This window comes from Squalius cephalus (assembly GCF_949319135.1).
Source record: "Squalius cephalus genome assembly, chromosome: 12".
In the NCBI taxonomy this organism is placed as follows: Eukaryota; Metazoa; Chordata; class Actinopteri; order Cypriniformes; family Leuciscidae; genus Squalius; species Squalius cephalus.
In genome coordinates, this window is record NC_137133.1 from 5,379,645 (window position 1) to 5,406,686 (window position 27,042).

A 27,042-nucleotide genomic window follows, 5' to 3' on the forward strand; every position below is an offset into this window, starting at 1 on the left:
TGTATTAATAAAACAAAACCACATAATTGTACTAGACATGTGTGAAATTAATGTGGGAAAAAAAAAAAACTCTGAACCATAAGTAGATTTACACAAACTGAGAAAGTCAAAAAGCGTTACTTTGTGCCCCGCTCTCCCCTACTCCAACGACTTAATCTGCCCCATATTACCTTACCTGACATCACCTCTGTGAGAGATGCAACGGCGCCGTGTACAATTGATAAAGTAACCAGTAGGAGGCGCCAAATCTCAAATGGCGTTCATGACAATCGCTTGGTCATCGGCCTGTTGTTGAGTCTCAGATCAGTGTATGATGCAGGTGTGATTGCTGTCATGACTCTAAAGGGGTTTAAACAAGTCAAAATTCACATATCAAGCCCACATTGTTAATACATGCACATACAGTTTCATTAATTGTACTGAAAACATGGAAAAACCATATTCATCATGGTAAATAGATCAGAAGGCACTTAACAGGAGGACGCCAAATGGGCTAGTGTGCGCAGGCCAGGTAATCCGATTACACCTCCGACAAACCACACACGAGCTCGTTATGTACAGTCCACCACCACTGTACAATAAATGCTTCATTCACATCCTGTTTTTACTCTCATTCACAATGCCGCTCTTTATTAATAGAGACCAGATCTTTGCTCATCAAGTCCACCTTCTAGAGCACAAACTACGGGTGAGTTTCCTCTTATATTACCTGAATGTCAATAATGTTTATGTCGCTTTGACGTGCTTTTGCTTTTGATTTACAGACATGTCTACTGTCGTTATGATAATTATGCTGTTATATTGCCAAGACTTTATTGTGAATAAAGTATAAATATAATATAATATCAGTCACTAGACCTCCATATTCTTATTGTTGTTGTGTGAAGCCACCCACAAAAAGTAGCTTGCTATTATGCAGTAGACCATGCTAATACTATGGTTTTCATTTAAGCACATTAGAATACCATGGCAGGAATATGTGTTAATCATTTAGTATATCATCTCGTTCTATATTCTCATATTCTGATTATGTAACTCATGTTACTTGTAATGCGTTACCCCCATCACTGTTTGTAAGTGATGGTTAAATGTCTCAAAAACTAGCAAGATGCTGACCCAGGACAGACAGCATTTTGGGCTTTATACTAGGCTCATTTGAAAAAAAAAAAAGAGAAAAAAAAGTGTTATCTCAGTAGGCAACCCGCTAATATTTTGAGACACTGCCACATGTGTCAATTTAGTTTTGTTGATGGCTGATGAATGTTGTCATTTATTTTATTTGACTTCTGTTAAACTTATGTGTACTATTACATCTGTGTAGCCATGCTTAAATGTAATGATAAAGCTCTCTCCCTATTTCTCTATTTAGAGTAAAGAGGAGCATATTTTGGAGTTGGAAACAGAAAATGCACTCCTTCATTTGAGACTCGCTAAGGTACGGATTTATGTAGCAAATTTAGTGTGAAATGCATCTAACTTCCCTAATGGTGGTCGACCCTCCGGTGCAGTTAAGAGTTTGACCTGGCAGATGGTTTCACTGCAAGATAAGTGGCTTGCAGAGTGCAGACAGACGACAGGTGTTTACCAGTCTCACCTAATTTACTCACATGCTTAACATCCGGGTATGCAATACACACCAGAGACAAAATACAACTGAAATACAAAAATATACCAAAAAAGCAACAATCTTTTTTTGGAGATTAATTATGATATCATTATGGTAATATTCAATGTAAATAACATGGTATATAAATATGATTCTGTATCATGATATACACTACCATTCGAAAGATGTTTTTTGAAAAATATTAATACTTTTATTCAGCAAGAATGCATTAAATTGGTCAAAAGTGACAGTAAACACATTTATTACAGATTTCTCTCAAATAAATTATGTTCTTTTGAACTTTCTATTCATCAAAGAATCCTGAAAAAAATGTATTACGGTTTCCACAAAAATATTAAGCAGCGCAACTGTTTTCAACATTAATAATAAGCAATGTTTCTTTAGCACCAAATCATCATGTTATAATGATTTGTGAAGGACCATGTGACACTGAAGACTAAAGTAATGATGCTGAAAATCTCATTTTTGCTATCAATTGAATAAATTACATTTTAAAATAGAAAAGATATGTAATAAAGTTTCATGATATTACTGTTTTTATTGTATTTTTGATCAAATAAATGCAGCCCTGGTGAGCATGAGAGAATTCTTTAAAAAACATGACTCCAACTTCACACTCTAAACTGTGTATCAAAATTCCATTGAATTAACATCTCCACAATGCTTTTTGAAAGGTTAAAAGCAATGTAAATGTATTGAACAGTTAGTATGTGTTTCCCATTCACCTTTCCTAAACTTCCAGTGTTTGAGTAAACTTCGCCATGAGAGGGATGAGGAAATTCATGCCAATAGAAAGAAGCATCAGCAGCAGAGGAAAGTGCAGAAGTCCACAAATGCAACTCTCTCCAAACTCCTGTCTGAAGTTCAGGTGATTGCAAAAACACTGTTTTGAAACAAATCCTACACCACAAATGCTTTGAAATGCAATGCGTTGCAAATTCAGCATCATTGTGTGGTCTGTCTTGCTCTCAGATGCTGAAACAGGACTTGAAGGATGTTTTTACTATCTACGTGGGGTTTGCTAAAGAGCTGGAGGAGCAAAGCAAGCAGCTGTTCGAATGTGTGGGCACGGCCAGAAATGCTCAGGATCTCCAGAGTGATGACCCTCAGAGTGAGTGTTCTTTACTGAGATGAACTCAGATACCAATACCTCAGTTCATCTGCATTATCTGTGAATATTTAGTGTGTAGTGTGTCAGTAGGAAATATCAAAACAATACCAAACATTCTTTTTGCCATTAATTGTAATAATCCAGTGAGATTTGTGAATGCACAAGGAGTCTGACAACAGCCGGTATGATCTGATCTCACCATCATCGAGTCCGTCTGTGATTACATGAAGAAACAGAAGAAACTGAGACAGACTAAATCCAGAAGAACTGCGGGAACGTCTCCGAGACGCTTGAAGAAACCTTCCTGCAAAGCTGCAGTTCTGTGAAAAGTACTGGCACTTGTGTTAAAATGCTGTAAAGTGAGAATGCTTTCAAAAATAAAATCACAAATTGAATTTATTTATGATTTAACTTCTATTAACTAATTCAAATCAATATATGGTGTAACGACCCTTTGCGTTTAAAACGGCTTTTGTCCAGGTACACTTGCGCATAGTTTCTCAGGGAGCTTTGCAGGAAGGTTTCTTCAAGCGTCTCGGAGACGTTCCCACAGTTCTTCTGGATTTAGTCTGTCTCAGTTTCTTCTGTTTCTTCATGTAATCACAGACGGACTCGATGATGGTGAGATCAGATCATACCGGCTGTTGTCAGACTCCTTGTGCATACACAAATCTCACTGGATTATTACAATTAATGGCAAAAAGAATGTTTGGAAATGTAAACTGATATTTCCTACTGACACACTACAGCAAAATATATAAATAACTGACTTAAAACCATTTTTTTTGTGGGGGGATGTTAACATGCCTAAGACTTTTGCACAGTACTGTACGTGCGTACGGTCATACGGCAAGGTCATAAAACGTCCTGGATTAGGAACCTTAACCCTCAACCTTCATCTCCTCTTCTATTTAATCTTCTGCTCTCAGTCCTTTCATTCTTTACCATCTGTCTCTTCCTTCATCTGTCTCCTTCTCTATCACAAAACCATCGGTGTTGTGACAGTAGGTATGTGGTGCAGTGTTCAGGGATAATCCACGGATCCCCTCCCCCAGCCTCTCCTCCAGGAAAAGCTGCTGTCAGCAGGGACAACACGGTCATGTGTCCCGTGCGTCACCTGCACTCCATGGTGACAGGCCTCCCACTGGGCCTGTGGATCTTATCCCTTGACATTTATATAGCTGTATTTGTAAAACTCCAAGCCAAACCGCTCATCACTGTGTCTCAAAGTGAAAATGAAATATTATGTTCCTGACTAAAGGCTTTTAAGTGTACACTCAAAGATAACATTATAGGGTGATGGTTATTGGCATTTGTCCACTGGGATTATATAAGGATTGGTTTGTTGGATTATATATGTTGGTTGATACTATTTGATACATATTGTTTCCAGTGGCGTGTGTTACATTTTTTTTAGTCCAATATAAATTCATGTTATTTTTTTATTTATTAGATATTTCCATGGTTCACATGCGGATCTATCAAGAATAAAAAAAAATACTATATTTATATAAAAAAGCATATAAGCCTAATATTTATTAAACCAATCACATCAAAGTCTCATTTCATCAAATTTGATGTGATTTTAAACATTCAAAAGTACATTGATTTATTAACAAGCATATTTTGTGTATCTTTTGTTTGTTACTACTAAATGTTGTTGCGCTGTTCAATATAGTCACCTTTTCTCTGACCATTAGTCATCAAATGGTCACAGAGATATAGGTAACCTTTAATTTAACCAAGCGAAGAGATTACTAGAACTGAGCTCAAGAAAGGCAAACACACTCTTCATTTTTTGGTGTATCGTCGCTATTGGACAGTGTTAGAAAAACAAGTGATTTACACATTTTATTTTTTATCTTATTTCTGTGCTTTCTTGTATTTTCTCATCATGTTTTTTTCTTTGGCTCCAGACAGATTCTTTCCAACAACATCAACTTGTTTTTAGTCAAGTCATTATATTGTCTGACTGCAGGTTCCATGGATTAGAGGTTTCTATATGTATTCATATTTTAATGCAAACAAATAGATAGTTGAGAAGTTTTTGTTGCGTTTGTTTTCCGTAGAGCTCCAGGTTCAGGTGACTGCACTTGAGCGCTGTTTACAGGAAGAGAAAGAGAAGTGCAGAGAGGAGCGAGTGAGGAGGAGGCTCCTCCACAACACCTTGGTTGTACGTACTCGGCTCTCTGCTTTGATTCACCGTTCTTAATGTATTCATAGGGTGACGTGTTGCCATTTATTTCAAGTCTAGATGTAGGGAGTACACTGTTATGCTATTACCTACTGTGGCTTGACACATGAATATTTCAGAAATAAATATGTCAAATATTTCACCTTACCTATCCTTAAAAATAAGCAGTTAGGATGATTTAGTTACATTAAAAAATAGTTTAAGCACACACACATTTCTCTCTGTAGGAGCTGAGGGGGAATATCAGGGTTCACTGCAGGGTGCGTCCAGTCCTGCACTTTGATCACATCCCAGGATCACCTACAACCAATGGGTATTGTAGTCGAAATATATATTGAAAGAATAGCGGTAGATTAATGCATATGGATTCATTTAGAACATTTGAATTATTTTTAAGTTTGTAAATTAATAGTAAAAATGTGCTGCAATTTAAATAAAAACATTGTTTCATAGAGAAAACACATGCTTAGGGAATGGTGTATGTGTTTTAGCTAGGCGTACTAAATCTCATTTTCCTTTTTAAGGTCTTCATTATGTGACGCAGTGGTGCAGGCCATTAATGATGTGAGTGAATTGATTATATGTAGTGTAGTTTATGGGGTGTATGAATTGTAATGGCCCTGTACTACACCCTACACCCTGGAATAATCATCTCTGAACATCCTTGTTTTGCAGGACTCTGTTTTTGTGAACTGCGCCAAAACCTCAAGTCCTGCAATGAACAAAATATTTGAGTTTGAAAGGTATTTGCACACTGCATAAAATGTGAACATTTGAAACAGGCGCTTTGGTGGTGGGTGATGTAGAATGTGTCCATTATTTGTTTGATTTGCAGAGTACATGGTCCAGAAGACAGCCAGGAGACTGTGTTTGAGGAGGTGAAACCCCTTCTAACCTCTCTACTTGATGGGTGAGTATCCTATTTAATACAAACAAGTTTAACTATTCGCTTATATTCATATTATATTATACATAAATTAACATTGAGTAAATTACATTTTACGCACATTAGTGGCAGTAACTTTGTCTATTTTTGTTCCACTGTTGTGCCAAAATCGGTAACCTAGACTAGTCTGTGACTAGATGTCACTATTAAATGTTTTAGCGAGAACGTGCCTGGTGCTCGTGCACGTTAGCATAAATGTGGTTTGGGAGTATGACAGATTAATTTACTTTAATTTTTTATTTTTAATTCTAATTTTTTTATTAAGCTATTGCTTGCTTTATCATTATGACATTATGACATGATTTTACTATTTTAATTGTAATTTATGCATTAAATACAATAATAAAACAATCTAGTCTGTTTGGTTGATATTATTAATTAGTAGTAGTATTATTTTGGACAGACTGAATTTTTTTTTTTAATATTTTTTAAAACAAATATATTTTTTACTTGTTGCTGTGATCTAGAATAATGTACAACACTTTGAAATGGCAGTAAATTTCGAAGTAGAAATGCTTCCTAGTTTTACCACATGTTTCTTTCTTAAAAAAAAAAAAATAGGAAAAGAGTGAGTAGCTGTGCATGTATAAAGACAGCGGCAGATAAAAACACAGTGTTGGTAAAAATTGAGAATTTGGTGAATATTAGACAGTATTTATTTATGGTGCTTTTTTAAAAAGTACATTATTCCTAATATGACATTACACAAATCAACAAAAAATAAAATCAATAAAATAAAATAAAACAAGAATAAAGAAAATAGTGGCTTGCAACCTAGCAAACGGAAATAGTTGCAAGGAAAAACAATCTAAGACAATCCAAGACAGAAAACTCTTGAACATGTAGTGAACAGCGAGCTCTGGTCACAGATTTGTTTAGGTCACTGATTTTGGCACAACACTGCCAACAAAGTCAAAGGGAGTCTTTGTAAGGATTATAATACTTACACTATAAATCTCTCTTTCATTTCAGGTATAATGTATGTATCATGGCATATGGTCAGACGGGCAGTGGGAAGACACACACAATGATCGGCTCCCAGTCTGAGGAGCTCACAGCCGCAGTGCAGGTCTCTCAACAGGGCATCATTCCAAAAGCAGCCAATGAGCTTTTCAAGTAAGCCTCAGCTCACCTCCCTTTCACAGCACAGTTAAAGGAGAACTCCGGTCAATTTTAACATTGAGCTCATTTTTTTGTACATTTGGAGTGCTGTCAATACAGAGAACAACGACAAAAATCGGTGTTGCCTACACCGTGTTATCCTCTTTTTAAAATTTGCACCCTGTTGACTTCAATGGGGCAAGTACTAAACCTGCTTTTAGCCTCTTAACATCCTTGATGTGTCATTACAAGTGCACAGGTCATGTGAGTGATTCCTTCAGAGTGAACACGAGTGAGTCTGACTGCAGTAGATGTGAAAGAAATGTATAAAAATGATGTTATTTAAGCCAGCGCAAATACCTTTGTTTACATCCTGTTTTTCGGTTGAAGTCCAAAGTAGTCGATTGCCGAGTTCACGCGCGTGATCATAGGTATTAAACCTATGCGTGTGAACTCTGCAATCGACTACTGTGGACTTCAACTGAAAAACAGGATGTAAACAAAGGTATTTGCGCTGGCTTAAATAACATCATTTTTATACATTTCTTTCACATCTACTGCAGTCAGACTCACTCGTGTTCACTCAGAAGGAATCACTCACATTTTCTGTGCACTTGTAATGACACATCAAGGATGTTAAGAGGCTAAAAGCAGGTTTAGTACTTGCCCCATTGAAGTCAACAGGGTGCAAATTTTAAAAATAGAATAACTCGGTGTAGGCAACACCGATTTTTGTCGTTGTTCTCTGTATTGACAGCACTCCAAATGTACAAAAAAATGAGCTCAATGTTAAAATTGACCGGAGTTCTCCTTTAAAATCTCTATACGTTTTACTCATCTACAATATTACACGCAGGATACCTGACTGTCTGCCTGTATTGATATATGTCACAGGCTGATCTCTGAGAAGCCAGCGGACAGTCATACGGTGGAGATGTCCGTGGTGGAGGTCTATAATAATGAAGTTCTGGACCTGCTGGCCAGAGATGAAGATAGGGCGACAGTTGGGGTGAAGAGAGAGGTCATCACCACCAGCACAGGCACCAGTGAGGTGCCCTGCCTAACAAATGAGTGAGTCCCAGCAGTCAGCATGAAGATATAACATATCACACTTTTCAACTTTTTGAAAACAATTTTACAAAATACAATGGCCAGAGCAAATAACAAAATTCAGCTAACAATGCATGCAAAGTTAGGATAAGAAAATAAGTTATCAACTTTCAAAGTTTATAATAAGGTTCAATTAGTTAATTCAATGAGTATCATAAACTAACAACTATTCATTAATCAAAGTAACTCTTCATTTTTTTAATAAATATACTACTGTTCAGTGTTATGTTTGTTCATTCATAATACTCTAATTATTTATACAGTATGGAAATGCTAAAAATGTATTAGTATATGCAGAAATTAACCTTCTTTGAGGTTTTTTGACACTTAGGCCTGGTTTCACAGATAAGGCTTAGATTAAGCCAGGATTAGGCATTGGTTCAATTAGGACATTTTAGTAGCTTTTATAAATGCGCCTTAGAAAAATATATTACTGGTGTGCATCTTGAAGCAAACCAATGACACTGACATATTTTAAGACATGCCAGTGCAACTTTCTTTCCGTTAAAACAGCTCAAACATGCATTTTAGTCTAGGACTGAGTTTAGGCCTTTTGTCTGTGAATCTGAGGTATAAAGTCTTAACTAATGTTTACAAATTGACAAAATTAACCACTTGTTGCTGTTGATGTCAAAGCATTTGTCCTTTTTAACCTATGCCATGTTTATAATTTTAATATTTATCGGCCTATAAAATCCACAGTAGTTTATGTTTAAGACATTTTGCTCTCTTTTGTGCCATACAAAATTTTTTTGGTGTATTAATGCATGTGTTTTGCACTAGAGTGTACATATCTGCATTTTTTGCTTTGTTCGACCTACTTTTTCATTGTACTTTGAGCTCCATGCGCATGTGACTGTCACAGGTTTGCATGTGTTTGTGTGTCAGGTTGGTACGGAGCTCTGCAGAGGTGATGCAGCTGATCAATTCTGTGTTGAAACTAAGATCTCACAGTCCCACCCTTGTGCACATGGACTCCTCCAGATCTCATTTCATCGTCACCCTCACCGTCACCTCCAGAAGCCCAGATGCACTGGCTCTAGGTATGATATACAGGAAAGTGTTTATTCAAGTCCCCAACTCAGGTTTTGAAGCTGTTCCCTCAAGCCATACGCCGCTATCTGCAGCACACACGGTTATGGCTGTTAAGTGAGACCGAGCGTGTTATCTAAAGACGCACAAACAAACGCTCATTCTAACAACCCTGTTTTCTCACACACCCACTGCATTAGTTATCTACACACACACACACACACACACTCAAGCACTTTCTCAGTACTCTGAAAAAAAGAGCTCTGGGCTCACTCCAAAGGTTTCTCACAGTAGCACTGAAAGACCTCATAAAGGTTGCCATAAAGTGGATTTACGTGTGTATCATCAGACACATATGGGCAGGAGACATAATTATATAAAAATAAATGGGAAAAATTATAATGCTCAAAATGACGGCTGTACATAGTTCCACTCTAAAGGTAAAAGAGCCAATCACTTTTTAATAGAGGCATCAGTTAGACCAGATTAGCCCTAAAAATACTATTTATTTATTTGTAAAAATATATTTCTGGGTTTTTATAGTTAACTGAAAAAAAAAGAAAGAATGTTAAATGAATTAAATAAAAAAATATAATTACTTAAACATTTCTCATTTTCATTTACTTTAACTTAATGCTAAAATAACTCAAACTAAAAGTGAAATAAATAAAACTATATTTAATAAATAATAATAAAAACTATATATACACATTTAAAAAAAACGTATAAAACACAACAAAATTACTAAAACTAATGAAAATTTAAAATATAAAAATAAAACCGTCAAATCGATTAATCGCGATTAATCGCATATATATATACATACATATATACATACATATTTATTTATTTTTTTATGCAGAATTTCTGAGATTTTGGGCTAGATAGTAGCTAAAAGCTATAGTTTTATGACTATAAAGTAGCAGTCTGGTGTTATTACTGAGATGGCTGCTGAGTGAACTGTCCTGCTTAAAAGGCACTTTGTTACCATAACACTTGGAAGAAATAGTTTTACTCCTACTTTATGGACTCATACACTGTGTTCTCTGTGTGTTACAGCTCGTAGGCTGCAGAATGCCAGACAGGACGTCCAGCGAGTGTCTCAGAAAGAGTGGTGGAGCCCGCGCTGCCGCAGGGCCGCCTCTTCACGCTCATCTAGCCCCGTCTCCTCGCCGTCCCACTCCCCCTGTCACTCACCATGCCCGTCTCCCCGTCACTCACCGTGCCCCTCTCCCCGACCCAGCATCACACAGACCCCCCTCAAGACCAAGCTGCAGTTAGTGGACCTGGCTGGGAGCGAGTGTGTGGGTAAGAGGTTGCAGTGTTGTGCTCCGTTGACTAGTGAGTTGTTAGATAAGGACTCATTAGATAAGGTTTATGGAGTGTTAAATCTTAGGTCAGATTTGATTCAAACGCTCCTAGTAAATGAAGATGTGAATAGTCTTTTAGCATGAATGTTTATCTGTGTTTAGGGATGTCAGGTGTGACCGGCGCTGCTCTGTGGGAAAGCTCCTGCATAAACCGCAGTCTCTCGGCTTTGTCTGATGTTCTGGGAGCTCTGGCCGAACGACGACCCCACGTCCCCTACCGCAACAGCAAACTAACACATCTGCTACAGGACGCCATCGGTGAGAGCGCATTCACTGTGATGTACAAGTCACTTGAACATGCATCCATCCATTCATCCTCCCTCACTCCTTCCTTCCTTCCTTCCTGAAAATATGACTGAAGATGAGCCAAACATTTGAACATACAAAAACTGAACAATCTAGTTATATTATTGAGAACCTTTCAATTTAGAATGACATTTTTACATGCATGTATTCTGGACATGTAATTTGTCACAGTGCAACTTACTTAATATTATTGTTATTTGCAATGTATTTTTAAACATTTATTTATCAACTAATGTCCTAATTGTGCCATATGTTCCTTTTTGCCTGCATGTGGATGGACTGCATATGAAATTCAGCTCTGTAGTTAATTAGATTAAATTAAATTAAATTAGCTATTCAATTAAAGGAAAATATTTGATCTTTTAGACACAGTGGAACTGGAAAATTTTGTTGGACTGTTTCCTTGTATATTGTGCAAGTTTGCTTTGCTTTTATTTGAATCACAGTTAAAACCAGTTCAACCAGTCAAGTTAGAACACAACCACAAGAACTGTCATGGACAGGGCCTGCCTGCATTCTTTCTTATCTCCCAAACCTCACCTGACCATCCTTTTTGACCTTTCTGGCACAGGAGGGGATGCTAAGCTTCTGATAATGCTGTGCGTATCTCCTACTCAACGCTTCCTCACTGAATCTCTTCAGTCCCTGGGCTTCGGTGCCAGAGCCAGACAGGTCCAGAGAGAGCCGCCACGCAGGAAGAACACGGCTCTGAAGATGAAGTGACAAACAGGAGATCCATTTAATAGTAAAAAGAAGATGCTTGTGTATTTTTATTTGTATGCATTTTGATTGCAAGTTTATGGTGCTCGGGTTATGTTGAAATTTGCGGGTTGAAGATTTTAGGGTTAAATTCATTGATATCATAGTTGCTTATACTTGTTAGTATTGTTAACGAAGTAATTCTAGTATTTTCAGTTTTGGATGGGTTACACACTCTCTTTGGCTGATCGTGCACTTTGGGGATATTCCTCTGAAAAATATGTTTACAGGTGTTTTGTGATTAGTGTGAGTGGAATACTTCAGATTAAGTGTGTCTGCAATCATCCATTAGTTTAGTTTGTGCTAAAGTATTGATGTGATGATGAAAAATGTATGGTTTTGAAGTAATGGTGTTTGCAACCTGACCCTAGCTGACCTTATATTTTACTGCAAGGTAACTTGATGCCTTTCAAATGTATAACTATTTATTTATATTTAAATAAAATGCTTTAGAATTAATAAAATTTAAAGTAATAAAAATCTAAATCTGTCATTTGCTTTCAATTATATTTGTTCCATTGTTACAAGGGGTAGTGATGTACTGTTTCTTCCCCCGAGTAGCGTTGCTGGGGCGTGACTTTATTTACATATTATTCACAACCAATCGGAAACTTCTAATGCGAGTGATGTAACATGAAAACACGGAAGTGGTAGTGTAAGTGTTACTTAAGCCTACGTTGTTACATATCACCATAGACTGTATAAAACAGCACCCGTAACTGTATCTTCTTTACCTAACACACCTGTCTGAGACGGAGGATATACTGCGCTCGATCTTATCTGGATTTTCAGTCATTTTCTGCATTTTAACGCTCCACGGCGGACAGGTGAGTTTATAACTAAAGTAGGATATATAATATTGTAGTAAGATGACTTCAGCACAACTGAGCAACGTTTGGACAATCTTATTGTAAAAACCTGGCCCATTTTCCATCCATATTTTCGGTTAAAAGTGTGTTTGAGGGAAAAATATTACTATTAACGGACATGCGCGAAATAGGAAACTTTACAAACAATGTTTAATTATTTCCTAGAGTAACTCATACATTATTGTTAGCCCTATCATGTTATTATGGGCAGCGTAGGTAAGACCCTCTTAACGTCCGAACGCACTGGACATGAAATTCCCACTTAATGTTGAAATATGAAACAAGGAAATATCTCCTATTATTTCCACTGGTCGTAAATTGTTTGCAACTAATAATACATTTTTAATTTTGCACAGCATTACAGTTCAACTTCAAGATGCTTAAAGCCATCGGTCAAACTTTTTTTTCCTCTGGACTCCAGCACCCAAAGTTCACTGCTCAACAGAGTAAGGTTAGTACAGTAGCCTACCTAAAATGTCATTTTGCCAGAAAAACGTCCGGGCTTAACTTTGTCAGACTTTAGATTTGTTAATATTTACTTAAAGTTTATTTGCAGAGATAAGGCTTGCATTTTGTTTTTGATTTAGTCTGCTCGTTTTTATATCGAAGCAGACTTTGTTTATTGCTGTAATGTTACCAGTCATATCTGATGAAGTGATGTTTTTCAGGGTGAAGACTATGAGGTCCGCACTTACCACACCACAAACTGGGTGAGCACGGCTGTGACTGGCATGGAGCAGGACCCGGCCTTAGGCACAGGCTTCAGAAGACTCTTCAAATACATTCAGGGCAATAATGACAAAAGTAAGTCTTCATGGACCTTTAGAAACTCAGATTTTCATGAAGTAGAAACTCAAGATTAGATGCATTATTATTTCCTCTAGTCAGCTCTTGTGATTGTGACATTTTCATTACACAATTCAAATTGCATAAGCACATATAGGTGAACACCCCCCCCCCAACATATGGGTTACTGCCAGTGTATCAGAGCTCTGTACGTTAATGGTTTGAACATGGACTTAAATATAAAGAAATGCAGTCAGTGCTTAACTCAAGGAGTTCAGTGAAGTTTGCAATATATTCACAGATTCGAACTTCCCAGATCAATAACTCGTGAGCAAATTACACTTATTTACAATCACAGTAACGTAGACAACGACCTACAACCCAAATGTCCTAAAAACGAACTTTATAATATAAATTGATCTCTATGAGCAGGCGGCTTGAGACAGGTCCGAATAAGGAACCGTCTGCAAAGTGCAAAACCCTTTTGCACATTTTATATTATGAAACATATTCAATAGCTTCACTGTGACACCAAATTCAGTTCACACATCACTGCTCTCCTGCTGGTTATAAAGCCAAAAGTTTTACGCGGAAATGGTTTCCTGTGACTACAATAAATCACACCTCAAGATGCTTTTATAATAATAAAAATCATGTGCCAGGTTGTTACCACACATTCAATTGTGTTAATGATTCACCAGGTGACATTGTATCTGCAAAATTGCTTTGGCATATTGAGATCAGTGCACCTTTTCATTAAAGAAAGACCTTTGATATGGGCTTTATCCTGTGTCAGAGTGTAAGGTGGAGATGACGGCACCAGTGAGCTGTTTGATTGACCCTGGGGCCGGACCCACTTGTGAAAGCACCTTCACCATCTCCTTCTTCATCCCCGAGGAACATCAGGCTGACCCACCCAAACCCACCGACGCAGATGTTTTCATAGAGAACCGGAAAGAGACCACGATGTTTGTGAGGTATATGTTTGTGGTTTTTAAATTGGAGATTAAATTTAGCTACTCTTCTGTTCAAAACAAAAGTTTCAGTAAGAACATTTATAATGTTACAAATATGTTCTTTCAGGTCAAACTGTTATTTGGTTTAAAAATGATTTTGTTGCCATAGCTTCACCTTTGCTTGGCCGTGTTTTGCAGGACGTATGGAGGCTTTGCCAACAGTGAGAGCAGCCGTGAAGAGCTTCTGAAACTGATGGAGAGCCTCAAGAGGGATGGGATGAAATTCAAAGAGGTTCCGTACTACAGATCCGGATATGACAGCCCCTTCAAACTGACCAACCGCAGGAATGAGGTGTGGCTGATCAAAGATGAGGAAGAAAAAGCCTAAGGATCAAACGGGCATGCCTTGTGATCTGAATGAAGAGGAGGTCAATTGTTTGTTTGAACTTAACAATAGTTTTATGTAGGTGCTTCTGTTTACTATGTACATACATGCAAGTGCCTGAATGTTTTTATAAGAGAATTGAACACTGTACTGATTGTATATCTGACCAATATATTTTACAGCAACATTAATACTTTAAATACCTACAATTAACTGTGAAATCATATGAAAAGTTTTAATTATTTTTGATTAATTGTTTTTGTCACTAATAATGTATCATTCAAAGTACTCATATAATGGGTGTGTAAAGGTACAAGTACTGAATGACTGGACTGAACCAATAACTTTTATTGTTTTGAAATATGAATACATAATCTCATCTGCATTTTGAGCTGCTTATATTGCACTAGATCTTGAATCTAAAAATGTAAGAGAACAATAACAGTGTATTAAATTGACACTAGATTTTCTGTACTTTGTCGTTTTGATCTTAAAATAACCGGGACACATCGTAACCTTTGGCCCACTAGTGGTTCAAAAAATAAACGGCACGTCTTGCGGAAGAACATTGTTTTGGTTGTGATTTGGCTTTGATTTGAATAGGCATAGTTTTCTTAACAATATAAGGACTGGAATATTGAAACTAATTATTTTAAAAATGTCAAGATGGTTATCAACGGTTGTTCAAATATATACATTTAATTTAAGTGATTAAAACAGAAAATCATTTTTTTAAATTAGCCTAATAATACAAATACAGAATAATGGTAAATAATATAGTATCAACTGCTAGTAGGCTACATCTTTTTACAAAACTATTCTAACGCAGGTTAAGTGACATTTCGGTTATGTTTAGACGTATGCGTACTGCAGTGGCGCCTCCAGAAATTTTTCATAGGGGTGGCCAGATGGGGCCACTTAAAATCTTGGGGTGGCACACCAAAACTATAAACCATAATTTCAGAATTTTTTTCTACTGTTGTAGTAAACCGGCCTGTAGAAAACTATCAAGACTTAAGGAAACTCCTACTGATATACTATATGATGGTTTATTGTGTTATATTTAATGTAATGATATAATATGCATAGACTAATAACAGTACAGTTAACATTTTGAGTTGCACAACAATTCTGTTTTATTTTGCAATTATATTTGGCATTAAGGTGTACATTTATTGCAAACAAAACAGTTACTGGGGAAAAGCAGATACAAATATATTATATTTATATATTAATGTCAAGAATTCAGAAGTGTATATATTTATATAGCCTACACTAAAAAGAAATAATATACAATTAAATTATGCTTATTTTAAATGTATTGAGCAGGCTAGGTATATAAAATATAGGCTTTTAATAATCTTTCAGTGCGCAAAACCATGATAATATGAAATGCTTCAAAACAGAGCATCGCGGGCGCAGAATGATGTGCTCAAAGCAACATGGAGTCACAGTGTGCAGCGCTGCGCTGAACAAGTGAGCATTTAAAAGTTCACGGCACAAAGCAAAGAAATGTAAAGCACACAAATCCTAGTGTCTATCTGTCCAACAGTTTATTGATCATTTGTTTTACAGTTTTAAATTCCAGTTATTGTGCGTTTGATGCCGATTCATAGTCCTTGTGATGTGTGTGATCTAACAAGCACACGGTAGTGAGTCGTTTAAAAACAGCAACAAACTCCAACAAAATAAAGTCATTTTATGCAAATCCACAACCTTTTATCTACAGATAATGCATTATAATGTGAATATATCATATTGGAGAGAGTTTTACCGTGCATCCAACCGGCAGAGGCGCGCGCGCTGTTTGAATACTGAATGGAGAATGATTGAAATGGGTGTGAAATGCTATTTCATGCATACTGAGTTTTTTACACTGTTAAAGAGTTGGATTCCCATGCCAAACATGGACAAAGTTTCAAAAATTAAGTTGTACATTTGATGGAGTATTTCTGCTTTCTCCTTCCGGTTTGTCACAAGTTTCGGAAAGTAAAGTCCTGACATGGTAAATGACATTTTGAATGTGAGGTTTGAATGCAACATCAGTTTTTGCTGGGTTCCCGGGCATGCTGGGGTGAGGGGGAATGAGCGGGTGGATAAAACTGCAAAGGAAAGCTTAGGAAGAGAAGTAGATGTCCATGTATTATTAGGGAGAGTGGAACTGAGGGAACAAATCAAAGAGGGCTTAATAAATGAATGGCAGAGAGGGTGGGAAAAGAAAATTAGGGGTAGACACTACTTTTCCATGCAACCTAAAGTTAGGAAAAGATGTTCATTTATGATGTTCATTAAAATGTGTAGATTGAGGTTGGGGCACTGTGGGTTAAATTATTCTTTGTGCATTGTAGGAAAGCATGTTTCAGGCTTGTGTGAATGTGGGAGTCTTGAGACAGTAGGACATGTTTTCCTAGAATGCAGAAGGTATGAAAGAAATATATTCTTTATTAAACGGGCAGGACTTGGAGTTAAGGCTTTTTCTCTTTTTTTCTTTGTTTGGTCACAGTGATGAGCATAAACTGATCTCCAAGGCAGTTCTTCAGTTCTTGCATGATACAGGAGGACTGTATGTAAGAATTTAGTTCCAACTTTGATCTATGGAGGGCAGTAATACGCTCAGCAGCGTAGATCCTACAAGAAGAAGAAGAAGTAGTTTCGGTAAGTTTTTTTCGAGTATGGTCGTGTGTGACGTCAGATGGGGCAGAATTTCACTCTCCCGGAGAGCAAAAGAGCGAAATGTCACCAAAGAAGTGTGTTTTTGGTTGCCAGGGCAAGACAACCCTGCACAGATCCCCAAAAATCCCAGCATTAAGAGACCAGTGGATGGAGTTCATTTTTACAGAGCATCAACGGAGTTGTGCAAGTGTTCTTGTTTGTTCCCTGCATTTCAAAGATGATTGTTTTACAAACAAGGCCCAGTTCGACGCCGGATTTGCAGATCGTTTATTTCTTAAGGATGGAGCAGTCCCAACGATAAAGGGTCACGGTCATGCGTCGGAACCGCAGGCGGTGAGTAAAACTGCTTCAAATGTCTGTGTGTTGTTAGCTATCGGCGCGTAAGCACAGCAAGCAAACACCATGATCACATATAGTTAATGTATCTATGGAGCATGCGATGTATGGTGTGTGTGTGTGTGTTTAAATACATTTGTTTAGCTGGCCACTGTAGGTGTCTGTTTGTTTATTGTAAAACCACTCCAAACAACAATACACAAAGAGTGTGAAAATATGTTGAAATAAATTAATTATTTCATAATAAACCTTCTTCATTTAAATGCGCTTCTATTCCATTGTTTTTCTATGAAAATTCTAGTCTGATGTGCAAAACTGTTCCGCTTGCTACTGCTAAGTCACATAAACCAAATCATGTCCTCATAAACCACGAGTAAACACCTATTTTTTTACAGTCTATGGTAAACACACACTAATGTTGTAAAACTCGCGCATGACATGGTGTTCTCAAAACACTGCGCTCAAGTTAAAATCATTTCTACTTTTAAAAAAACTCTCGAGACCTTGTGTTTTCCCCCTTTTCACTGCCCATCTCACGTTTTTCTAAGCAAAAACGCGTTCAGAACGAGCCCTTAGTATTGTTTAGATATTTGATTGTAGTCTAGCAAGGTGATTATTCTGAAAGTCATGTTGCCAGTAAAGATCCACATTTTGGTATTTATTTATTTAATTCTTTATTTTAGAGCACATCTACATATGTTCCTACCAGCCAGGACTTGCCTTCTGTCAAGCACATGGAATGTCAAACCGAACATAAAACAACTGTGTCTGCTAAAGTGCAAGCCAAACCACTAATGCAATCTATAGGAGTTCAGTGTACTTTTTTTCCAACTCAAAAGACAACTGCCACACAGTTTTCTTTCACTAAACAGACAGGACATGTACGGAGCAAAGGTATGTATATGTGAAATGTGAATGTATATGTTCTTACTACCTTCTAGATCATTTTAAAGGCACTGTACCTAAATCAAATATACATTTGTACTCTGTCAGGCACGCAGACAACACAGGTTGAAACATGGAGGCATGTGTCATCTACACCAATAAAGGCATCCACATCTGGACTCGGTCCAACACCAGTTAAAAGGCCCCATACAGAATTGCTGGATGAGGATGAGCTTCAAGCAAATTTTTCAGAAATTCAACAAACTCTAGATTCCACATTTGAGCCTGGTGACTCTGTTGCAGAGCCTTCTGAAACAAGGTAATGTTGTTCAAAATGTACATTTGTTATTCATTAAGTTTGTTTTTAATTTATCATTGATGTTCCGTACTTTCAGTGGGATGGACACCTCTTGTGATTACACAGATGCAAAGTACATTGTTTTTGAAAGCTCTCTCAGAGAGCTTTTTAAAACATGTCCTTTTTGCAAGAATAACTGCAACGTACAGCGACGTCGGCTTGGGACATTTGTGTCGTTCTGTCAGGTCTGCGAACACTGTCAATATACCAAAAAATGGCAGAGCCAGCCTGTAAAAGGAAGCACCCCAGTTGGAAACCTGCAAATGTCAGCGGCAGTGTATTTCACTGGTGGATCATTTATTCAAATGCATAAGGTATTTTAGGAGTATTATGTGCACATTGTTTTGTAGAATTCACAAAGGAAACGACCCATAATTCCATTTCTGCTCTGTTGCCAGATTTGCAGAGCTATGAATCTGCAAATACACCAGTTCAGATCATTCAGAATGCATGCTCGGTTGTTTCTGGAACCAGCCATATTTCACAAGTGGAAGATGGATCAGCAGGCCATGTTCCAGTCACTACAACCGTTGGGCAAAATCGCACTGAGTGGCGATATGCGTGCTGATTCTCCAGGTTATTTTTAAAATAATATTTATTCTATGTTGGCAAGACTTTGTAATCATACTAATGTAAAATGACATATTTTTGGTTCTGCAGAGTATTGTATTAACTTACGAATGTTTTCTATATTTAGGACATTCTGCCAAATATGGCAGCTATACTTTATTGCATCTTGACAGCAATAAAATTCTGGACATTCAACTAATACAGGTACATTTCTCTTGCAGTATGTAGTAATGCTTCATGTTTTTTTTATGCGACTTTGCATTTAAGGTGATTTTGATTTTTTTTTAAAGAGCAATGAAGTTGGAGGCAGTGCACACATGGAGAAGGAAGGACTCAGAAGAGGTCTGGATCATCTAGAGTCCAACCAGTTACAAGTAGATTACATTGTGACTGATCGCCACACCCAGGTGCAGAAATATCTGAGGGAGAGAGAGATCAAACAGTACTATGATGTTTGGCACCTCGAGAAGGGTAAATGGAAGTCAAAATTCTTTTTATATTACTGTTATTTGAACAATTATTGGACATAGATAATTATTTCATTTCAAGCTATTATTTTACTTTTAGTTAGCTTATGATTTTCATTTTGTTTCTTTTTTTGACTTCTTGTATTTCCAGGGCTATCTAAAAAATTGGAAAAACTGTCAAGAAACAAAGACTGCCAAGTGCTGCGAAACTGGTTGCTGGGTATAAAAAATCACATCTACTGGTCAGCCATGTCTTCCACAGAAGGACCAGAGAAAGTTGCTAAGTGGAAGAGTTTAGCTAATCACATTCAGAATGTCCACGTTCATGAAGATCCAGTATTCCCCAAGTGCGCTCATGCAGACAGAGTGTCCAGAGACCCTAGTAAATGGTTAAAACCAGGTTTGTGACTGTAATTTCTAGTTTTTAAAACAAATAACCTACTATTGGTCTAAATGTCATTATTTTTAACATTTCCCCATTTTTATTCTAATAGGTACCATGGTCCTGTATAAAGTGGAGAAGCTGCTCATGAACAAGAGAGTTCTCCGCGATGTGGAAAAGCTGAGCCACCAACATCAAACTTCAGCTCTTGAGGCATTCCACAGTGTCATTCTGAGATTCGCCCTGAAGAATGTTGTTTTTCCTTTTATTGAAATGCTATGCAGGTAATAATTGTTCTAATACTTTACATCACCCAGTGTTGTCAAGACAAAAAAAAAATGAATATATATATATATATATATATCGCCTTATTTTCAAACGTGTACATGTGCTTGTTAGTAAAATTATTTTTTTTTACTTATTTTTCACTTTATCTTTCTAGGCTGTATCTTGCGGCAATGCATTTCAACGAGAATGCTGATCATGAACAGGCAATGAACTTGGAAGGCAAAGCTGTATATAGAATAATGTTTCCAAAATCTAAGAAGGGGCAACCAACAGTGAAGACAGAGCCTACTTTTGGTTTGTTCATAAATCTTTTTTTTATAAATACAAGTAAATGGTATATATAATTAAAATATAACAGTACTTCCAAAAAGTGTCACAAATGTTTAGAAATAGTACAACAAACAAATAACAGTAAATAAGATTTTTTTTTTATGGCAGGATACGTCAAAGATCTGATGAGACTGGTGTTTGTCGAGGTGTTTGAAGACCCAGCCAACTATGTTGAGGAACTACGAAAAGTACCCATTCCAGTTTCCCTATCAGAACAGTTTGACAGGCCAGCAAAGGAGGATCTCATTGCTAGACATGTGTCTAGGTTCAATCCAGCGGTGGCCGGAAGCCAACGTAGTTCCCACCAGCATCAGGAAACTCCTGCCGAATCCGCAGGACAACACACGATGGAATGATCACGCGCACGTGTCTGCCAAGATATCCCCAGCACCAGCTGACAAAACTACGATAGGCAAGATACCTGAAACGTCTGGCAGAGTGGTGGAATAATTACATAGTCAGTAATGCAGCATTTTGTATTATGTTCAACAAATACTTGTACATTTGTATGCTACATTTTTAGTTGTCCTTGCAAATAATTTTTTCCAATTATTGATATTTAAATTTATTTTATTACAGTGCACACCTTGCTAGATAAATAAACACAATTTACAAAGTTTATTGGTTTGATATCTGTATCATTACATAATGATGAAATCTGAAATCTTTTTTCATAATTACTCACTCCTCCTCTCTTCTCCTTCTAAGTGGGCCATAGTCAGCTCTGTAAATGTTATTTATGTTCTGAAATGTACAGACATTTAGGTAGTCAGCATCCAGTCCTGGATGTTCTGTCATGCACTGTAGAGAGGTTGGCACCTGAGTCAACCGTCTCCTTACCTTTTTTCAAAAAAATCATAAATTATGTCAGCCATGTAATTTACAGTCACACTGTAATTGCTGACATTGTCATTAATTCCAATTTTAATTATATGATGAGATGGGGACTATGCATGCATTGTAATTACATCCTATTACAGCAATACACTGGTTGGATAATACCTAAAATGTTATATAATGATCCCCAAAGTTTATAAATGAAGGTGAAGGAATAATGTGTAAAATCTTTTATGAAGACAGTGCTAATGTGCATTTAGTAAACTAATTGTTTGCTATCATATTAAGTATTACAAACTACAACTTTACACATTATAATGCATTTCAAGACACAAGTATAAGCGGTTCTATTTCTTGGCAGCAAACGTTTTCCGCCTCAGTTGGCATCAAACTGCACTTCCCACATGTACACCTTTAAATAAATAAAAAATACGACGACATAAAGTGGAAATTAGTCATTTACAAAAACCGCTAAGCAACAGTACACACCACATATAGACGTCCTGCTGTAGTCATTTGCTGCTGCTGCTCGTGTTCAATTTCAGCCTCGGGATCTGATTCATCATACATGTAAGGCTGAATCTGATTGTTAGCCATGGTTTGTTTTGGATAACGTTTTTTCCTCACGGTAAAGAATGTCACAGCTTCCAGACGCTCTCAACGCAAAAGCTGCGCACGCTCGCGATTCTTTAGCTCCGCCCACACGACCCGCCTCCAGCCGCTCGGTTTTTTTCCGGAAAAACTCGGTACAGCCTATCTTTCTTTTATAAATATAATAAAACTAAAGACTTTTTGGTACTCTATAGGTACTCAAGATTAACATGAGATTGACTGAAACTGAGTGCCCCCCCCCCCTCCCTTTAATTTACTTTTATTTTAGTCGCTTTAAATTACTTATAAATAGAGCTAAGCAGAGCGAAACATATTTTTGTACTTCATCTGACAAGGACATAATCTGAGTCAGGTTCTAGCTAAAGAAATCATACAAGGCCAAACACAATGTCTGCATCGTCATCAGGTTTATTTTCGAGGGAACGGTTGCCTGAATATCGTGTTCACACGCTCAGCACAAAAGCATATGGCAGAAACAGGGAACTTACTTTCTCTATCTCCCTGTTGCACTTGCAGCCAAATCATAAACAATGATTCATGACCTCTTTCATGATATAACCTATTTTGCATTCATAACGACGTTGGTCCAGGTCACGGTATCGAGCTTTAACTGATGGTCAGTAAGACGGAAGTAGGGGTTGATGGTCCTGCAAAGCCTCTGGAGCTGATGAACGGCTGTGGGTGTCATGGTGACGGTGCTAATGAGATTGTGGTTTGGGCTGGCGGCTGACAGGTGGCAGTGAATCAAAGACAGAGACGAGACAGATGGGCCATTTTTAAATATCACCATGTTTTATTACAGAGACAAACTCCAGAGGGTTAGCAGCTTGCTTCCTCTTTGCCATCGTTATTTATTCTGCTTTTATTTTCTGACCCGCTTTTCCATCAGTACGACGGGTGAAGGAGCAAGATAGAAGTTCTGTGACTGCTGAATCTGAACTTAATGACCACATGTCTGTAGGATGTCCCCTCTAATCACACTTCACTCACTCCCCTCCCAAAACGCCCCACCTCCATCTACAGTATATCAAACCACATTCTGGCTATTCTAAAATAAATACTCTACAAAAGGAAGCCACTCCTAGCAAAGGTTTCTAAAATGTACAAATTCTTTGAAAATAAGCTCAGGTGTTACTTAACATTTCTTTAGATATATACATAAAAAACATTATAAAACTGCACAAGAAAAAAAAAAAGAAGCTTGACAAGTAAACATGAGGGTTAGTAATAAAGCGGTCACTTTCACTAGATGTTAACAGAACAGAACTCAGCTAGTTAGAGAGAATGTCCTGTTCGGCTCTTTGGTAACCAAAACAATTACAAGTAAAACCGGTCATTTGTTTCAAGTAAGATGTAAGAATTAACTCTTTAAAATAACCAACACAGACACCATGTTTTTTAAATGACAAATAAAAGGAGACAATGAACAGTGCAAACCTACACACCAAAAACCAAAGCAACTCTTTTTGTTTCCACGAACAAGCCGTCATTACTCCAATCTCTTGGCCCACAATTCCTTTTCTATTCCAGACACTTCTGATGGTCCGAACAGTAAGAAAAGTCTCTTGTAGAAATTGGTCGGTGTGCTCTCTATCTTGATCTTTGAAGACCGGTGTTTTAAAGATATCTGACTGAAAGGCGCTGACAGAGCTGCCTCTGTGAAGTTTGAGAAGTGACGCACCTCTTTGGACCACAGCGCTGACACAATATCCATCAACTTGAACTACTACAGCCAAAACAAGCAGTCACATAGTAATTCCTTCAATACAACTTTCGTAAACAGCTTCACCAAAAAAACCCACACAAATCTGACTGTTAATGCTTAAGAGTGGAAATAAAAGGCTGAACAAAATAACAGAAGTAATTGTTGGGCTTTGAAAAGATGAGTCTAGTATTGCCACTGAAAGCAGAGTTCCTTCTGAAAAGAAGGTCAAATTTGATTAGATAGGTTAGTTTATTTGTGAAGAGCTATAGGTACACCGCCTACTGCTTGAGCTGATGGCTTGATCTACCTCGGGTCCGCACGTCTTACAATATCAGGCAGCGCTGCCTGGATTAGCGGGCAGCAAGACCTTCGAGAGTTCGACTCCTGGTCTTCTGCCCTCAGTCAATCTCTGGTGCCGAGAAGACATTCTGCCTTTGCCAAGGAGCCATTTCTTCTCCTAACTGCTGCTCTGCTCACATAAAGTGCTGTTAGAGTCCTGAGAGATGGGAAGGGGCATGTTTGATGGAGAAACGGGGCATGGGTCTTCACAGTCGGTGAGTTCCCCATCCCTCTCGCAAATAACTGTCATGGGGCTGCTGAGGATCCGGCTGCGGGCGTTGTACTTGCTGCTGGCGGCAGAGGGCGGTGTGCGGGATCGGCCGTACTTCGGCCCGATTAATGACGGGGACGTTGAGAACATTCCCTCGTTGCGCGCCCAGTCCTCAGACGCCCTTTTGTTCCGGCCTGGAGAAGAGCAGGGGCTCTCGCCCGTCGGAGATGCCGGATCGAGTGAGGAGTCGAGAGAGCGAGTCCTCTGAAAGCGCGGGTCGGTGCTGCGCAGCATCTCGGCGGCAGACATGCGGAAGCTGGTCTCGGAGCGACTGCCTTTCTTCAGCAGGAGGGCCTTGAAGGTGTCGCTGCTGGTCGGGGATTTGCGCAGGCTGCGCTGTATGGAGCTTGTTTGCCGTGGCAGGGAGGAAGTCGAACCGGGGGCCATTCCTGTGGGGGTGACCGGTGGGGATAGAGGACCTCGTGAACGCTCCTCTTCAGATTCCTTGCGCCCCAGGACCTTCCGCTTTGACCTGGAGACAAAAGTAAAATAACATCAAATAAATAGTTTTGTAAAAACAGATATTAAGCCATTTAAACCAAAGTAGGGATGCGCAATATATTAGTACTATATCTGTAAAAAAAACCAAAAATAAATAGCAGCTCAAGCTTATATTAGTTAGCAGTAGGCTGCAGAGAATCCGCTTATAAACAAAAATAAAATTGGTAAAATTTGGAGAATAATGTGTCAGATTTGCCGGCATAAATGTTTAACTAAAATGCTTCACTTTAATTAACAACTAATCTAACTACTCCTGAAGCTGAACATCCTGAATAAGATCCAATTCAATTTTAGTGATTAATTTTTTTGAGCCTATCCCCTTCATTGATTTCTGTTCCACTTTCTCATTAAACTCCACTAGCCCCCAGCAAACCAAAACCTCACTGCAAAATTGGAAAAGCAGGAATATCTTAATGCAGTATATAAATAGCAGGGGTAGGGGGGTGGGGGATGTTTGCTTAATACAAATTCAGTCCTTTAAAAGCCAAACCAAAGAGGAATACTGCAAGCATTGCAACTTTATGGAAGTGCAGACATAATGGAAGCCTAATCAACAAAGCAAACTGGGCAAAATGCCCCGCATCACTTTAACCAAAAGGGCTGTTCATTCATCCCACCGGTAGGGGGACCTTGGGTCAATGAAAGCTAGCATTTGTGCCCAGGATCAAATCAAATTCATTAGCATGGCATAACTGCTGCAGATTAGGGAGCGTGGGATTATCTGCGGGATGGAGCAGAAATTCATCCCACGTCTGAGATGCGCTGGGAGATTATAGAGCTAATCCCACCCTAGCATCACCACGAGAGGAATACGCCAACAGCTAATTACTTGCCAGACCGCACCTCGTATGTTGGGGGGTGTTCATGTTCAACTGGTCCAGGCTGAACGAAAGAGAAGGAAAGGGAGGATGGGAGGGATCAGGACAGGAAAAGGAGGAAGAGAATGACAGATATGACAGAGTGTGGGAAAATGACAAAGGATGTGGAAGCAAGAATTGAAGTGTCAGAGATACAATATCTAAAACAAAACAAAAATCCATTGAAAACCCCCATCTAAATATATATTAAAAAAAAGCTCTTTCAAAAATAAATATCTAAAAATAATAAAATGTTATATTTAAAATTTTAGTTTTAAGATTAAAATTAGAAAATAGGATTTAATTCTATGCTTCATTCCTGAGGTTTATGCATAAAACAGACAAAAAACAATTTGCAGAGGTAAAATGGTAAACTTATTTTAAGATACAACAGTTTGGGAGGGCCTTTTTTTCTCCAGCATGAACAAGGTTCATCAAGAAATTATTAACCAAGTCTGGTGTGAATCTGAACCACGCTTAACATCTTTGAGATGAACTGGAACACAAACTGTGAGCCAGACCCCATCACCCAACCAGGCAAGTTATTCCAGTTCAGACTCCGTAAACTACTTCATTATGGACTTTGCTTTGTGTGCCAGAGACATTGTCCTTCTGGAACAGAAAAAGACCCCCCAAAACGGTTGCAACAAAGGCTTTTAGAATGTCATGTGTGCTGTAACATTGGCTTGTCTTCACTGGAATTAATGGAATATGCACAATTCTTGAGATAAATGCTGTATACATTGTGGTTGTAATCTAGCTTTCACTCCAGCTTTTTTATTTGATTCATCTAAACTAAAGCTCAGTGCTATGAGAGTGACATCAGCCAAACCGCAGGATTTACTGAGCACATATAGCATCTGGTGCACTGTCACACTACATCTAAACCGGTCTTCCATTTCAAGGATATCTTTTACTCTAATATCTGTGTGAGATTGCAGCAGACCAGAGCATAAGGAAGAGCAAAGCCGCAAACACACACGCACACACAGTAGCAGAGGAAACCAAATCCTCTAGAATGAAATTGTGTGATGTGCTAAAGAACTTCAAAAACCTGCCCATTACACGTGACTATGGGG

General features: G+C 38.0%; 4 protein-coding genes across 13 annotated transcripts in view; 3 read left to right on the forward strand and 1 right to left on the reverse strand.

The window, feature by feature from the left end:
* Positions 1-438: 438 nt before the first annotated feature.
* kif25 (kinesin family member 25) lies at positions 439-12,038 on the forward strand. 2 transcript variants are annotated; one of them, XM_079888752.1, is made up of 16 exons: positions 439-511; positions 640-688; positions 1,370-1,435; positions 2,370-2,495; positions 2,600-2,738; positions 4,808-4,911; positions 5,160-5,245; positions 5,457-5,496; positions 5,608-5,675; positions 5,768-5,842; positions 6,851-6,994; positions 7,874-8,050; positions 8,978-9,132; positions 10,181-10,429; positions 10,594-10,749; positions 11,369-12,028. In XM_079888752.1, the coding sequence occupies exons 5-16, from the start codon at positions 2,600-2,602 to the stop codon at positions 11,518-11,520; spliced, it is 1,545 nt and encodes a 514-aa protein (XP_079744878.1). In that variant the 5' UTR covers positions 439-511; positions 640-688; positions 1,370-1,435; positions 2,370-2,495; the 3' UTR covers positions 11,521-12,028. The 2 variants fall into 2 exon arrangements, with proteins under 2 accessions (XP_079744878.1, XP_079744877.1); XM_079888751.1 differs by lacking the exon at positions 439-511 and having other exon boundaries at positions 524-688; positions 11,369-12,038.
* A 134-nt stretch (positions 12,039-12,172) lies between these two features.
* On the forward strand, positions 12,173-15,123 carry hebp2 (heme binding protein 2). The gene is made up of 5 exons (XM_079889457.1): positions 12,173-12,383; positions 12,782-12,876; positions 13,094-13,229; positions 14,008-14,188; positions 14,366-15,123. The coding sequence occupies exons 2-5, from the start codon at positions 12,802-12,804 to the stop codon at positions 14,553-14,555; spliced, it is 582 nt and encodes a 193-aa protein (XP_079745583.1). The 5' UTR covers positions 12,173-12,383; positions 12,782-12,801; the 3' UTR covers positions 14,556-15,123.
* A 2,083-nt stretch (positions 15,124-17,206) lies between these two features.
* LOC307167938 (uncharacterized protein) lies at positions 17,207-21,460 on the forward strand. Its single transcript, XM_079887295.1, has 11 exons — positions 17,207-17,558; positions 18,245-18,455; positions 18,555-18,765; positions 18,842-19,118; positions 19,203-19,380; positions 19,502-19,578; positions 19,665-19,845; positions 19,993-20,241; positions 20,336-20,507; positions 20,666-20,805; positions 20,950-21,460. The coding sequence occupies exons 1-11, from the start codon at positions 17,286-17,288 to the stop codon at positions 21,195-21,197; spliced, it is 2,217 nt and encodes a 738-aa protein (XP_079743421.1). The 5' UTR covers positions 17,207-17,285; the 3' UTR covers positions 21,198-21,460.
* The window catches only part of nhsl1b (NHS-like 1b), a 112,918-nt gene continuing 107,276 nt past the window's right edge, over positions 21,401-27,042 (reverse strand). For 6 of the 9 annotated variants that reach the window (XM_079887286.1, XM_079887289.1, XM_079887288.1 and 3 more), the window contains 2 exons: positions 25,950-25,988; positions 21,401-25,077 (listed from right to left, as the gene is read on the reverse strand). In XM_079887286.1, coding sequence (XP_079743412.1) covers positions 24,453-25,077; positions 25,950-25,988 — 664 coding nt within the window. In that variant the 3' untranslated portion in view covers positions 21,401-24,452. The remainder of the gene's footprint in view (positions 25,078-25,949; positions 25,989-27,042) is intronic. The other 3 variants (XM_079887287.1, XM_079887293.1, XM_079887294.1) reach the window with 1 other exon arrangement.

Excerpts from the sequence above, each read along its gene's own strand:
- kif25 (XM_079888751.1), top strand. The coding sequence starts at position 554 with ATGTACAGTCCACCACCACTGTACAATAAATGCTTCATTCACATCCTG. Across the intron at positions 10,430-10,593 it reads GGCTGGGAGCGAGTGTGTGG|GGATGTCAGGTGTGACCGGC; the intron begins GTAAGAGGTTGC and ends ATCTGTGTTTAG. Across the intron at positions 10,750-11,368 it reads TCTGCTACAGGACGCCATCG|GAGGGGATGCTAAGCTTCTG; the intron begins GTGAGAGCGCAT and ends TTTCTGGCACAG.
- hebp2 (XM_079889457.1), top strand. The coding sequence starts at position 12,802 with ATGCTTAAAGCCATCGGTCAAACTTTTTTTTCCTCTGGACTCCAGCAC. Across the intron at positions 13,230-14,007 it reads TCAGGGCAATAATGACAAAA|AGTGTAAGGTGGAGATGACG; the intron begins GTAAGTCTTCAT and ends ATCCTGTGTCAG. Across the intron at positions 14,189-14,365 it reads GAGACCACGATGTTTGTGAG|GACGTATGGAGGCTTTGCCA; the intron begins GTATATGTTTGT and ends CGTGTTTTGCAG.
- LOC307167938 (XM_079887295.1), top strand. The coding sequence starts at position 17,286 with ATGTCACCAAAGAAGTGTGTTTTTGGTTGCCAGGGCAAGACAACCCTG. Across the intron at positions 17,559-18,244 it reads ATGCGTCGGAACCGCAGGCG|AGCACATCTACATATGTTCC; the intron begins GTGAGTAAAACT and ends TCTTTATTTTAG. Across the intron at positions 20,242-20,335 it reads TAGTAAATGGTTAAAACCAG|GTACCATGGTCCTGTATAAA; the intron begins GTTTGTGACTGT and ends TTATTCTAATAG.